At 34.7% G+C, this 16,070-nt stretch overlaps 2 protein-coding genes across 3 annotated transcripts in view; both read right to left on the bottom strand.

The window, feature by feature from the left end:
• Positions 1–861, bottom strand: part of LOC106883059 (zinc finger protein 239) — a 3,829-nt gene extending 2,968 nt beyond the window's left edge. The window contains exon 1 of the mRNA XM_014933931.2: positions 734–861. The gene's annotated coding sequence lies outside the window, so the exon portion shown is untranslated. The remainder of the gene's footprint in view (positions 1–733) is intronic.
• Positions 862–6,864: 6,003 nt separating this feature from the next.
• Positions 6,865–16,070, bottom strand: part of LOC106883058 (zinc finger protein OZF) — a 35,564-nt gene continuing 26,358 nt past the window's right edge. For both annotated transcript variants that reach the window (XM_052977578.1, XM_014933930.2), the window contains exon 2: positions 6,865–14,800. In XM_052977578.1, the coding sequence (XP_052833538.1) occupies positions 13,061–14,473 (1,413 nt within the window). In that variant the 5' untranslated portion in view covers positions 14,474–14,800 and the 3' untranslated portion in view covers positions 6,865–13,060. The remainder of the gene's footprint in view (positions 14,801–16,070) is intronic.

Genomic DNA, 16,070 nt, shown 5'->3' with positions numbered 1-16,070 from the left:
ATATATATGCCACTGACGTCCGTTCGACACACTAGAAATAGTAGTGAAATGCTTAGTCAAATATCAGTTTGTTGTTTTATAAAAGAAGACATTCGATAGTCAAGCGCTGAGTATATGAAAACGTGACAGTCACAGCTGAAACGCTTTTGAACAACAACTCGACCGAGCTGTCCTGGGACTTAACAACATCCTCTTGGCTTCTATTTGACTCAGAACCTCTAACCAAATAAGACCCTTCATCCGGTACCCATTTCATACTTTAAGTTCGGGATTGAACATCACCAAACATACTTGTCCTGATAACATTAACATTGTTAAATATTTTAATGTTTTTACTTTTAATACATAAAGCGCGATGGGCCACCATCGTGACCGTCAGGCACAGGTCGACAGGTCACGAACGTGGCCCAGGTCGATGCATTTAATTTACAGGCGTTTGTTGGGGTTTAATGTCACTCAAACGCTCTGATACAGCACCAGAATGCAAGAGGACTAATAGTTCAACTAATGACTTTTCAAAAGATGATGTAAAACTTGCCACAATTATATACTAAGAAGATATTTTAACAATTTTTGGTTTCTTAGGTGTGCATGGTAGTCACATTTTCATAAAATGTGCTCAGCAGTCCATGCTATGTCAGAGCAAATCCCATCGCTTTATAGGTTAACAACACAACAACCAAGTGTAAAATGCCATTAAAGTGTTTGTGTGAGAGGTATGAAAGATACTTACGAGACCATATCATTACGTATGGGTTAATTAAAGAAATTTAGACGAAACAAAGGCGTGAAACAACGTTTCTGGAGTAAATTATTCAACAATGTTATGCGAGGAAATATTTGAATATATATAGGGAGGGACATACAGAGTTATCATTACATTTATTTTCGTACTCATACTTATAACTTTGTGATTGCTGTAATGTAAAGGATAAGACAAATTAATACAATTTAATATAATTGTATAACTATTTCAACGAGTTCTTATCAAATAATTCAATGCCTGTCTGCCTGCTATCTCTCTATCTATCTATCATGAATAGATAGGGATATAGTATCCAGGTGGGTTCTGTACAAGCACACAGTTACAGTCCAGGTTCTGGCTAACTGCATTGAGTTTTAAAGAGCACCTAAGATTACTTTAGGTGATCAATTGCTAGTTGTCTCTGCAGCAGAAATGTACAAATTTAAACCAAATATCCCATATAATTAACTGACTGTAAAAAAAATAAATAAATGTGCAGATGTACTAGACTCCATAATAGTTGTGATTGCCTCATATACATATATGCATATGTACATATATATATATATCATCATCAACATCATTATCATTTAATGTCTGTTTTTCATGTTGGCATGGGATGGGCAACTTGACCAAAGTTGGCAAGCTAGGGAGCTGTGTCAGACTCCAGTAATGGTTTCTAACACCAACCACCCTACGGAATGTGCTGGATGCTTTTATGTGGTGCTGTATGGGTGCTTTTACATGGCACCACACAGGCACTTTGTGGTACCACAAGTGCTTTTTATCACCAGAAGGACTGGTTTTAAGGCACACACACACGCATTTATGTACTGCCACATTATTTCACATCTGCTTTCTATGCTGGCTTGAGTTGGATGATTTGACAGGAGCTGGCAAGTCAGAAGACTGCACCAACACTACTGTCTGCTCTGGCATGGTTTTTACAGTTGGATGCCCTTCCTAATTTCAACCAATTTACAGAATATACTGGGTACTTTTTATGTTGCACCAGCACTATTGAGATTATGAAGTAACTTGCAAAACAAGACTCAACTGATGGGAGAGTAATGTTTAGGGAGGTGGCTTTGTGCCAGGAAAGAGTATGATAGAAGGACTTGTAGTGGGAATGTTCAGCTGTCAGATAACTACATCCAGTGTCACAATTCATTAGAATATTAACCATGTGATCAACAAAATCTGACCAATCATGACTTTGCACAGAATAGGCTCCAACGATGATCTTATCTTTTGGCAAATTTCTTTCTGGCCCTATCCATTTGTATAAATTCAGCACACCTGGACTACTTGACTGAGAGCTTTGAACTGCAGCAGAGAAAACATTGCAAGACAGCAGAGATGAGATGGTGGATGGATGATGAACTGTTGTAGACAGCTACTGACCCGAGCTGACAACAACCACAATGAATGATTAGCATTGACACAATGACCAACAGTTAACCCTACAATAATAATCAAACTTTCTCAACATTTTGTCATTTGTAGTAACAACTGTATTTGTTTTTTTGTACAAAAGGAATAAAATTTTGTTTGACAAGAATTGCAACTTTCTCCAGTATTCTTTTTTTGCTAAAAGAAGTGCCGAGCTCTAATTGTGGAGGGAAACTGTGGAAGGGGCAGATCCAAGAAGACCTGGGACAGTGGTGAGACAGTGGGCCTCACTGAGAAAATGACAAGCGACCAAGAGTTGTGGCATTCATTTCATTTGTGCATGAGTGGAGGAGAAATATTGTTTGTAAAACAACAACCAGCAGATGACACTCTAAGCTAATGAGGTGGTGGCTGTGGTGAGGGACCTCAGTGTGGTCAGTCAATTCCTGCTAGAAATAAGAACCAAATCTTCCTCCAATGACACACATCTAATGTCTTATGAAATGATGGCCAAATTAGGCAAGAAAGTCCATCATATATGTATATTTATATAAAAAAGAGATTATGATTCTGAAAAAATTTCTTTTTTTCTTTTCAAAATTTTAATTATTTTAAATCCCTCTAACCCTTGCTTTCAGAATGATGACCCCCTCCCCCGCCCATCCAACAGAAATAAAGGATGCATTAACAGATGGTTCAAAAACTAAAATTACCACCACCACCACCTCCTCCTGATGGAAGAAGTGTGTGGATGCCAAGGATTCTGCTGCAAAATAAATTTCATTTGGTCACATTCTATGGAGTGTCTCAGCCAGCCTAAGAACTATTCAGCTGATTCTCATTTAGCAGTGGGTAGAGGTAGCAGGGAAGGGAGAAAGATGATAGCGATGCAGTGCCAAGCAAACTCTCATGGGATGAGTATAAAAGATGATAGAAAGAGTGGATCAGAAGGGTGGATGATTTTATTAAACTATATTTAGTAAGCATGCAAAAGCAGTGCTGTGATTTAATTGACAATAATGCTTTCATGTGTCCACTACATATTTTCTTCCAGCCTGACAGCATCACATGTAGTTAGCAGCTATGAGGGGGTGCTGAAAAGTTCCCGTCCTTGGGTAAAAGAAAATAGATAATTTAATTATGATTTTATTCAACATATTCTACTCTTAGATCCACACACTGCAGCAGTCCTTCAGTTTTTGTAAGATCTGTAGAAGAACTTAGAAAGTTGGGCCACCAACCAAGCCTTTTTCCAGTGCTGATGATAGCTAAGTATCTAGAAATGTGTTCCATGGTCTACAGAAGGTGCCCTGAAATGACTGTTCGTATTAACACTGTTGCCTAAAACAAAAAAATAAAATTTCTCCAAGACAAACTACTGTGAAAATGGCATTTTTCCATGTCAAATATATAACATATTTGAAGTGATCTAAAAGCTTATTAAACTTTTAGGGCAAATCTTTGAAAAAGATGGTTCCCCCAATGAGGATAAATGAAACACTGAATGAACAATTCAAATGCGTTTTCACCCACCCATGGCACTCTATCAGTTATGACGACGAGTTCTAGCTGATCCAATCAATGGAACAACCAGCTCATGAAATTAACATGCAAGTGACTGAGTACTCCACTGACACACATGCCTTTAACATAATTCCCAGAGAGATTCAGTGTTACACAGAATGTGATAAGGCTGGCCCTTTGAATTACAATAACTCATTTTTGCTGAGCCTTTCGCAATACCCTTAAAGGCAGGAACATGCTTTTTTTTTTTTTTTTAAGTTTGTGCACTTTACTAATTAAACCAAATATCTCATTTCTCTGCTATTATCGTCTGTTCACCCTCCTTACCTGTGAATCTGCAGCCCAGATAAAACGTGGTTGGTTTTCTTGGACCCCATCATCTGCATTATAGAGAGGGAGTACTGTAGTAATAATACTTTCTACTAAAGGCACAAGGCCTGAAATCTGGTGGGAGTCAATTGCATCAACCCCAGTGCGTAACTGGTACTTAATTTATCAACCCTGAAAGGAAAGGCAAAAATTGACCCCAGCAGCATTTGAACTCAGAATGTAAAGACTGATGAAATACTGCTAAGCATTTCATCTGGCATGCTAATGATTCTGCCAGCTTGCTACCTTAAATAATAGTAATGGTTTCAAATTTTGACATAAGGCCAGCATGTTTGGGGATGGGGCTAAGTCAAGTTGATGACATTATAATCATCGCATTTCACATTTAGAGGTCCTTTGTTTTGTATGAATCTTTTTGTGTTTAGATCACTTTTAGAAACAAAACTGGTTCTTTTTTTATTGACCCTGGAAAGATGAGTTTGGTAGAGTTTGAACTTAGAACGTAAAAAAAAATGAAATGCCACTAACCATTGTGCCAGCTCAGTACCTTATGACAAATATTACCTTGCCCAGAATCAGGGGTAGCAAATCTGAACTTAACAAATTCCATCTGACCCATGCAAGCATGGATGTTGAAACTGTGGTGATGATGGTGATCATGTTTCCCTGAAATAAACACACATACTTAGACAACAGGATTCGATATATTTAATCATGGTAAATATTCTCCACTGTGTGTAAGTTGATGGACAATAAATCAAAATTTGCAACAGGTGTAGGCATAGCCAACTACATAGTTCCAGGTTCCGTCCCCACTATGTGACACTTTTGGCAAGTGTCAACTATCGAAGGCTTGTGAATGGATTTTGTAGATGGAAATTGAAAGAAGCCTATTCTGTGTGTGTGTATGTATGTATGTATATATATATATATATATACATACATATAAAAGAAAAGAAAATGGTAATTGAGAAGTTAATAATTGTTTATTATCAATAGCAAATTAATCGTTTTCACTTACAGCTGTTCCAGTTGATACTCAGTAAATATGAATATTGAATTTATGTAACTTGAACATAATATCTTCAGAGGGAAAAAATATACCCTTGGATGTTTTATGCGTGTTTATTATGGATTCATTATAGCAGACTGAATAATATGGTTTATGATTTGTATTGTTATATGTTAAGACAAGAGGTTTACAGGTTGATTGGAGATAAGATAGAATAGGTAAATAGATTTAGAATAAATTAAATAGAGATTATAGAGGAAATTTAAATATAAGGTAAGTTTATTTATATATATATACACACATACACACACAGAAGCACTTACATTTGCTTGCACACACACATAAAAATATACATAAATACATATACACATACACCCACACACGTGAATGACCATATGTGTATATGCATAGATATGAGCGTGTGTGTGTATGTATACATGCTGAGATGTTCATGAGTGTATATGAGTACATATATGTAGACATATGCATCAGTGTATGTGTCTGTATGCATGTATGCTTAGGTATGAATGTGTGTGTTTGTATGTATGTGCATAAAGGAATGCATGTGTATCATCATGTTTTCCATGATAGCATGGAAAATGAACGTTAAATGATGATGATGATACACACCTAAACATGCATACAGACACACTGATACATAGATGTACGCATATACACCCATGTACATCTCAGCATGTATACATACACGCTCATATCTATGCATATACCCACATACACAGGTGTACATGTATACATTCCCACGCACTCATGTTTGTATACAATTGCTCATACATACACAAACATATATCAATATACATGCTTATATATATATATATATATATATACACACATACATACACACACTCATACATGCATTATTAATGAAGCTGCAAAAACATCACAAAAACTTTTACTCAAAGTTTCACATTCCTGTTCATCAGACAGTTTTGGTTGAGAATGGAACAAAAAAACTATTTTTACCACCTTGTTTCACATTTATGTGCTTACTATGGTGTAAATACACATATATGTATTTCTGTACACTCAAGTGCACATGCTCATACACAAATATGTGCATTACACATATACACGCACAAAGATGTACATCTACATACATACACGTTTAAAATATGTACCTTTGTATACTCATAACTAATTACGTTTGTATGCCTATGCATACATCTACGTAAGTATAAGGAAAAGCAAGGTATTTTATTCAGCTGTATGTAAGGGTTATTATAAGTGGGGGAGAGAATTATTTTAGTGGAAATATAAGTTATAAGAAAGCATAGGGTGTGCATATAAATAGGCATATATTAATTTATGCCATCCGGTTTCACCAGTCCTCAGTCAAATCGTCCAACCCATGCTAGCATGGAAAGCGGACGTTAAACGATGATGATGAATATATGCCTCACATACACGTGTATACACATACATGTACATATATATATATATATATATATATACACCTACATACATGCATAGACACACATGTGCATATACTCACATACACAAGTATGCCTGTTCAATTTTGTTTAGTTGTATTTGAAAAAATATATAGGAAGGGGAAGTATCATGTAAGTTTAAGAATAATTCTAAAGTATACAGAAGATGTGTATATATAAAACAAATAAATAGGTACATATTAACTTAAATTGCATATACTTATATATACGCAAATATAAATAAACAAATAGGTACATATTGATTTAAATTGTATACACACACATATATATATAAACTTGTTTTAAATTTTTCGGCAAGTCACACACATATATACATATAAATTTGTATATTTATACACACTCACATATATATATATATATATATATGTATAAAAGATAAAGAGACCAATGGCAAAGGTAGAATTATATTTTATGTATAAAGTTTTACAGCTGTTTCAGGGAAAATCCAATGTATCCCTTCATTGGAGACGGTAATAGTAGAATGGATTATTACATCTATAAGAGGAGATTTGTAGTAAGAAGTGAGAGCGATGCGTAGAAGAAAGAACAAAGAAGAAAAAGTACTTGGAGTATAGTTCCATTTGGTGTATATATATATATCTCAAAAGGATGTGTTATAATACTATTCCACAGATACAAAAACAGCCATACCATCAAACCAACATACCTCCATCATCAGCTGTCCCCTGAATATCATTATGGTCTTGACACTTGGGCAGTACCATTGAATCCGGCAGTGTCAACAGCACTAAAATAAATGCTGTTGGGGAACAAACAAACCAAAGAAACCACAATTTTCAAACACATTTACTCTTTGTACAACCGTATCGAGAAATAAATTCACTAAGTAAATTACAACCACTTCTGAATAAGTAGTTTAAAAGGTATTAAGATGTTGATAATGTGTGTAAATGTGGTTATTAATGTAAGGCAAGGAGGTAAACAATAGTCAGACAGTTATTAAATGTTACCAAGTGTGTATGTTCAAATGTTAGTAAATGGTTACTAAGAATATGTAAAGGTGGTTATTTATGTGAGGCAATGGGTGCAATAATAATTTTAGATGTAATGGTTATAGTCATTGTTATTATTAGTAGTATAGTTAAGTAAAAGTTTGGGAGGAAGGGAATTATATTAGTGGAGTTGAAGAATTAAAGGAATTGTACAAATTTTTCAGTGAGAGGCACATTTTAATGTCAAACAGTTATTTATGTTATATATTACATTATATTATATAGTATAGTTATACTATTTGATAGTTTAATCATATATTTGTTAATTACTTAAATTTAGAGAACACATTTTCCTGTATGAATACAAGAAATATTTTTCTCTTTTCAGGGCATTCTGAGAATATGGAAGGCCTCTGTGATGCATAGATTACATTTCTTGTAATTGATTTTACAAGCCATTGCTGAAGCAATGACATCCCATTTAATTTCAAATTCAATATCTTTTAACTCCCACATAAATTTACTGAATCTGGTGGAGTTTAATTTTCTGTTTATTTTAAAGGATTGGAGACGGTTAGACACACAAGTCTTTACTTTATTCTTGGTGGACCCTATGTAAAAATGTTTTTTCCCCAGAGCTTCAACTGTGCAGTGATAGACTACATTTCTTCCTTACATGACTTCTTAAATTTACAATTAGTTCCATCTCTACAGTCACAATTTTCATAAATGTTATTATGTGTGTATTATTAGAAAAATTGATATTAATGAAGTTAATATGGGTTATTACACTTCCCACATTAGGAATTATGTGGCCATTATTATTAGAGTTGGTGGAGTTTGGGAGATATAGTTTAAGTTTAGGAGAATTAGTAGAAGGGTATTTCTATTGGTGTAGAATTCATTTAATTTTCTGTTGTTAACTGATGATAAAATTGTAAATAAGTCAGTAGTTAGGCTAAAACCAATCCTGATGGTTTTGTGGTTTATGATTTCATTATATCTATTATCAGCGTTAAAATATTTATGAATGGCCTTAAATATAGATTTAACAATTATTTTTAATTTGCATTGCATGTGAAATAATTAACCAAATTTTATTAGATTTTTCAGGGTGCTTGTTATTTATAGGTATGTTAGAGTTGTTAGAGTTGATGAAATAAGTATGTGGTTTCATATTATTCAGAGCATTATATGGATCAGCAGTGGTGTTGGTATCAGAGGTAATAATTTGATTATTCATATCATTATGTTTATTAATTGTGCTTTTATCACAGTGGAGATAATTATAATTGACTGTTTTTCATTAATCTTGAGTTAAGATAATTTTGATATCAGTTTTTCTTATGTTATGTTTGCTATTGTGAAGTTGCTTTGAATTAATTTTGGGTTTGTTCTCATTATCAATTGCTGGTTTATAAGTATGTGGATTACTAGTTATATGTTTACTTTTACTTATATTTGCTGTTTGATCGAGACTTTATTTTATCTCTATTTCCACATCTATTAAATATTTCTTCATTAGAAGATAAATAGGTTAGTTTCTTACCAATGTTGGAAGATAATGCATTTTTAATTATCTTGGATGATTACTTTGGAAGTTAATGTAGCTTAAATTAGAATTTAATTTGTGGAAAGGTTCATGCAATCAGGTTGTTAGATTAAAGTAACTGAATTATTATCCTTCTCAATAGAGATAGAAAGTCTGTGCTTTTTGAAAAATTTGTAAAATCTTTTGAGTAACTCTAATTTCCTGTTAGATGCATTTTCTATAGTGAAAAGTGCATCATCCCTATATAATCCACCCCTAATTTCTGAAAATTCATCATGCAGGCCAAAAAGAAGATCGATTCCAACAAGATGTCAATTGGGTGGAATCCATGGCACACATTGTAATGTCAAAACAATTAGGAGTGTCTTTTCTAGCCCAAAATTTGACAAAATTGATTATAGATTTATGAGCCATTAGGATAACATTAATTTCATTCATACTAAGGTTAGTATATTTTTTTTACAAAAAGGGGACTGTTTAGTACGATAGGGTTGACAGAGAAATAATTGGAAATGTCTATTTGTAAGAATTTGTTTATCCTTGTTTGGAATTTCATTAAACCAGTTAACATCTTGAGTGTTAGACCATAGTTCAACAGATGTTTTATTTCTAAGTATGGGTACATATTTATCTAGCATTATTTTGCTTAATCTACCTAGGTCGGACTTACCAGGGCATATTAATCAAACTTTAGAGTTGGTTTGGAAGTTGTCTTTATGACCTTTTAGTGTTATCTGAGGTCTGGTAGGTATGAATGGTTCAGTTTTATCATCAATGCGATATTCAGACACGATTTCTTTTGCATCTAAATTAATGGTTCTAAGCACATTTTTGTTTACTATTTTGCATTTCTTTGTGATTTCATTTTCTAGTAGGTCATATGTACCTATGCTAAGGTTATATACATTATTAGTTTTATCTGAATGCACAATAATTCCGTCCTTGGATTTTAGGTTTTGTAATAAATCCTTGAGTTTTCTTTGGTGTGTATTTCTTCTAAGTGGGTGTTTGATAAACTTAGTATTTTTGATGGTGGTCCAAAGTTCTTGTTCAAATGATCAAGGTGGTTACAGGGTTTTCTTGGTTTTGAAGTTTCTAGATATTTTCTCCATTTTACTATTGGGGTTTATATTTTGTGTATCTTGTTTATCATCAAAGTACAAGGCTCGCCATCTGAGTCTGCGGATGAATTCATTGGTTTTTGATATTAGCTCCTTCATATAAACATTCTTAGGTGATATAGACATATCTTTTAAAGATGTATCAGTTTTAATTATCTCCATTTTGCCACCAGTATAGACCTTTTATATATATATATATATATATATTACTAGAGCAATAAATAAAAGTTAATTATTAAATTCAATTAGCGGTTGTTAACCTTGTGAAGAGATGGTTTCATTCAAGGAAATACTGGTCCAATACTTAGTATTTTTGAGGAATTAATTTTCTTAAAATAATAGGTGTATATATATATATATATATATATAAAAACATATTGTCTCTATTCATATAAAAGAAGAAAAGAAAATGGAGATTGGGAAGTTAATAATTGTTTATTATTAACAGCAAATTAATCATCTTCACTTACAGCTGTTTCAGTAAATATCAAATTTATATTCATATGACCTGAGCATATCTTCATAGGGGGAAAAAACAAAAATATATTCTTGGATGTTTTATATGAGGTTATGAATTCATTATAGCAGACTGAAATTATATAATTAATTAATAATAATCAGGAGAAAGGAGATTTTCCACATCTATGACCTTAAATATAGATTTAACAATGTTATTTTTAATTTGCATTGCATGTGAAATAATTAACCAAATTTTATTACATTTTTCAGGGTGACTGTTATTTATAGGTATGTTGTAATCCCTTTTAGATTTGTTAGAGTTGATGAAATGAGTATGTGGTTTCATATTATTATTCAGAGCATTATATGGATAAACAGTGGTGTTGGTATTGGAGGTAATAATTTGATTATTCATATCATTATGTTTATTAATTGTGCTTTTATCACTATGGGGATAATTATAATTGTGAATTGATTTTTATTAATCTTGGGTTTACAGGATAATCTAATATTAGTTTTTCTTATATTATTTACAGCATACTTTTGTGGACCTACACGCATTTCAACTGCACACTGTTAGATGCATTTCCTGGTGTTATGGTCAGTGCAGTATCATTAGAGCCCATTGTTTACTGCCATTCGAAGTTCTGAAATCGCACGTATTGATGGAGCTTCACATGTCGGTGTTTGTATGCATTCCTGGCATCGAATGGATTCCTATGCATCGTGGCTTGAATCAGGTGGCAATGGTCATGGTACTGGTGGTAGTGGACACTGTCTCTTATGCTTTCAGTGTACCAGGTCAGTTCTTTTAGATCTGATCTGTATGATGGCTTTATTAGGCAGAAAGGGGGTGATGGCCACATTGACACTTTTGCACTCAGCCTCCAGCAGTTCCTTCTCCTTCTCGAGGAGGATTGACTTCCTCTTCCATCCAACAACCTCTGGGGGGCTTGCCCAATAGCCCTTGCAAGTCTAGCATGATTCCCTCTCTTTTGTGCCAGTTCAACTGCACAGGATACTGGTAATGCTTGTGCTGCAATAGTCTAATTGCATACTTCACAGGGACATGGTAAGTGTGGGGTGTTGGGATCTTCAAAATCAGTGCTGCCCCTGCACTTGGCGATGTGGCACCTAATTGAGTGTAAGTGGCTGCTTTCTCTGCTACACAGGCTGCATCGATAAACAGGCTTCTTATTGTGCCTGTCCATTAAGTGGAGACTCTAGGCAATGGGACTTAAGAGGTGTTGAGGGCAGAGTGGGCATAGCAACAAGATCAATATGCATGGAATCTCGAGGGTGAAGTTGTCCATTGATGGGCTGAGGGTCACATCACTTCCTGAAGGATCGCCAGTGGGCACACTGTCCTCATTCAGTGAGGAGGGGACATGCGTGGGGAGCCTGATATCAGCAAAAGGATCCACAGCAAGATTGTCAGGGAGTTGATTACCCTGAAGAACTAGAGAATGGGAATCATAATCGAGAACAAAATGGCCCGGCCTGTCCCTTATGTAGGATCAGCGACGATGGGACACTGGTGTCAGGATCCGTTATTCCCTGATCAGGAGTAAGTTGGTCGTTCTTCACCTTGGCATGATTGGGGCTGACATGGAGACCCTTCCTTATCCCCAGAGCCACTGGTTTTACAGTGCCTGACAGCTGTATGGTATTGTGGATTTGCTGCAGACTCATTTTTGTATTCGTAGTTTCCTCAGGAATGAAGGCCATTCAACCAGGATTGCACCTACCAAGATGCTATAGGAACACTCAGGCCACCATCTGGGGCCAACCTAAGGGAGTGCCAGTGCAAACCAAAGTCCCAAGGCTGTCTATCAGTCCAGCACCAATCCATGTTTCTCATGCCAGCTTAACGTTGAATGGCAGTAAACAATGGGCTCTGATAAAACTATACTGACAATAACGCCCAGGATGCACATCTAACAGTGTGCAGTCGAAATGCATGTAGGTCCACAAAAGAATGCTGTAAATAACTGTTTAATAAAATTATAGATGTGGCAAATCTTCATTCCCCTGATCATTATTAATACTATTACTTACTCTATGGAAACTATGCAGTACTGGATAGAAGACTTGGATTTACCAAGTGAGAAAAATTACCAGAGTCTAGCAACTTATTGCTAATTTGGGTATCAACAACATTCACTGTGGTTAGCCAGCATACAAAACCGATTTAAGAGGAAACATGGTAACTGCCTGGATTACATATCCCTTTGAAATCATTTTTGGATATATATATATATATATATATTTGTATGTGTCTTTGTGTCTGTCCCATCACCACTGCTTGAAAATTGGTGTTGGTGTGTACATATCCCCATAACTTAGTGGTTCAGCAAAAAGAGACCAACATAATTAGTACCATGGTTAACAAAAAAAAAAAAGTACTGAGGTCAATTTGTTCGACTAAGATTCTTGAAGGTGTTGCTCCAGCATGGCTGCTGTCTAATAACTGAAGCCAGTAAAAGATAAACAGAACAATTTTTCAAGTCTCCTCTTCAGCAGATTTCCCTTCAGAATGTATTTGTTTATGTTTTTTTAAAAGACTCTCAGTGATAAATGATTTCTCACATATTTCACAATGAAAGATGCTTTCTCCAGCGTGTATTCTTTTGTGATTTGTTAAATAACGATTACAGACAAAATATTCATCACATATATCACATTTATATGTCTTCTGTCTTGTATGAATCTTTTTATGTCTGTTTAGATCACTTTTAGAGACAAAAGCCTTCCCACAGATTTCACACTGATAAGGTTTTTCTCCAGTGTGGATTCTTTCGTGAACTACAAGATGTGAATTTTTGGTAAAAGATTTCCCACAAATTTCACAGTGAAATGGGCTTTCTCCTGTATGAATTCTTACATGTTCTGTTAAATTACTCTTTTTACCAAAAGATTTCTCACATATTTCACAATGATAGGGCTTTTCTCCATTGTGTCTACGCCTGTGAATTATCAACTGTGAATAATCAATATATTTCCTCCCACACATTTCACATTGATGCAGTTTATTTTCTCCATGTATCTGCTTATGTCTTTTCAAGTGACTGTTAGTGATAAACGATTTGCCACATATATCACAGTAAAATGGTTTCTCTCCTGTATGTATTTGCACATGAACTGCAAGATAAGACCTATTACTGAAGGATTTCTCACAGATTTGACAGTGAAATGGTTTTTCACCCGAGTGGATTTTTTTGTGAGCGACAAGTTTAGGATTATCAGTGAAGGATTTCCCACATATTTCGCAGTGAAATGGCTTTTCTCCAGTGTGAATTCTTTCATGCTCTGTTAAATTACTCTTTTTATCAAAAGATTTGTTACATATATTACAATGATACAGCTTTTCTTCAGTGTGACTACGTGTGTGAATTATCAATTGTGAATAATCAATATACGTCTTCCCACACACTTCACATTGATGCAGTTTATCTCCTCCATGTATTTGTTTATGTCTTTTCAAGTGACTGTTAGTGATAAACGATTTGCCACATATATCACAGTAAAATGATTTCGCTCCAGTATGTATTCGCACATGAGCTGCAAGATGAGACCTACTACTGAAGGATTTCTCACAGATTTGGCAGTTAAATGGTTTTCCTTTGGTGTGACTACGTATGTGGATAGCAAGATGAGAATTTTGACTGAAAGATTTCTCACATATTCCACACTGAAACTGTTTTTCTCCAGAATGCATTTCTTTGTGTGTTAAAACTTCTTGTTCTGAAGGAAAAGTTTCCTTACAAATCTCACAGCTAAATTCAGGAACATCCCTGTACAATGGCTCTTGTTTGATAAATGTTTCACTATGTACAGCTTTCTCATCTCTGCCTGTCTCTGTATCTCTGTCATTAAAAACATTGTTTGGAGTGTCCAAGTGATTAACGTTCTCCATATTAATTCTTGAGGAAGTTTTGAAAAACTGATAAATGTGAGTTAAACTATTACAGTTCTGTTGCTGGTCTCAGATATCACAGACTTCTGTTTACAAATTGTAGAACAAATGTGATATAGGTATATTTTCTTTGGACAATTTGAATGCTTGTTGCAAACAGGATTCTTCCTAAATGACACAAAATAGCTATTTGCATAAGAGGAAATGCTGGTGTGATTGATGAATGTTGTGTTGGTTGAAAACTCTGCAACCTCAACAAATGGCTGGAAGCAGACTTTCTGGTGGAAACTCTTCAAGAGGTTGTAATGGACTGTTCAGTTAGCACAACTGTAAAATATTTAAAAAATTAAAAAAAGAAAAATGACAATGTTAGATGTTGCAGAGAAAAATGTACCTGCTTGCATGTACACATGTATATATATGTGACAAAATGACAAAAGAAAAATGGAATAGAAAGGAAAAGACCAGAGAGAAGAGGAGACATGATGAACAGAAAGCCACTGGTTACAGAATGTGTGAAAGAACTCTGACAGAATAATCCTTTCTACTATAAGCACAAGGCCTGAAATTGGTGCAGAGGGGGACAGTTGATTACATCGATACCAGTATTTCACTGGTACTTAATTTATTGACTCCCGAAAGGATGGAAGGCAAAGTCAACCTCAGTGGAATTTGAACTCAGAACATAGCAGCAGACGAAATACCACTAGGCACTTCACCCGGCGTGCTAACGATTTAGCCAGCTTGCCGCCTTACTAATAATAAAGCTGAAGTCAAGATCAAATAAATGGTGCATGTGTTTATTGGGGAGAAAAAATATGACCATCCCTTCGAGTGAGTGGATCTACAGTAAAGAGAGAGAGAGGTAGCTTTATGCTAGAAGATAAGGGGGTTAACGTATGAAAGAAGGGTACAGAACAGGTTTTTACTGCGGAGGAAATACACGACTACTCTAAACATTAGAGCAGTAATGTATTTATAGGTACTGTTAGATTTCAGTATAGTCGTTTTTTCTTTTTGCCAAATAAACACACACATTATATATTTGTTCTTCACTTCAAATTTATTATTGTTCTTATTCATTATCCTTAGTCTGAAAATCTTTCGTCACACGTCCTGTGATTTCTTGAGTGACTTTCCATTTCTGTTCAATCCATAGTGGACCAAACAGAATAGAAGTTAGGTGGGATGGAGAGTCGCTGAAGAGGTCACAGGAAGTGTGACGAAAGATTTCCAAACAAATGACATAAAATAAGAAAATTAATAAAATAAATCTGAAGTGGAGAACGAATATAGTGTACGTTTATTTGGCAGAAAAAAAAAGGACCATCCCGAAATATAATAATATCCGTTTCAACACACAATTTTTACATCAGATATCTTGCAAAACAAATACATAAACCTCATATTTATAGGCAGTTAATTATATGACCGATCATATAGTGACCATTGGTTTTGCATCCATAAAGCGCTTAGCGTCATAGACGCGGCCATTAGAGTCTGATGAGCCGTCTTTTAGCCTAAGCACTTTTATGGATACGAAACAATCGGTTATTACTCAACTGCATATATATATATATATATATATATATATATA

Source organism: Octopus bimaculoides, chromosome 28, assembly GCF_001194135.2.
Source record: "Octopus bimaculoides isolate UCB-OBI-ISO-001 chromosome 28, ASM119413v2, whole genome shotgun sequence".
In the NCBI taxonomy this organism is placed as follows: Eukaryota; Metazoa; Mollusca; class Cephalopoda; order Octopoda; family Octopodidae; genus Octopus; species Octopus bimaculoides.
This window is presented reverse-complemented; position numbering and strand designations above follow the sequence as displayed.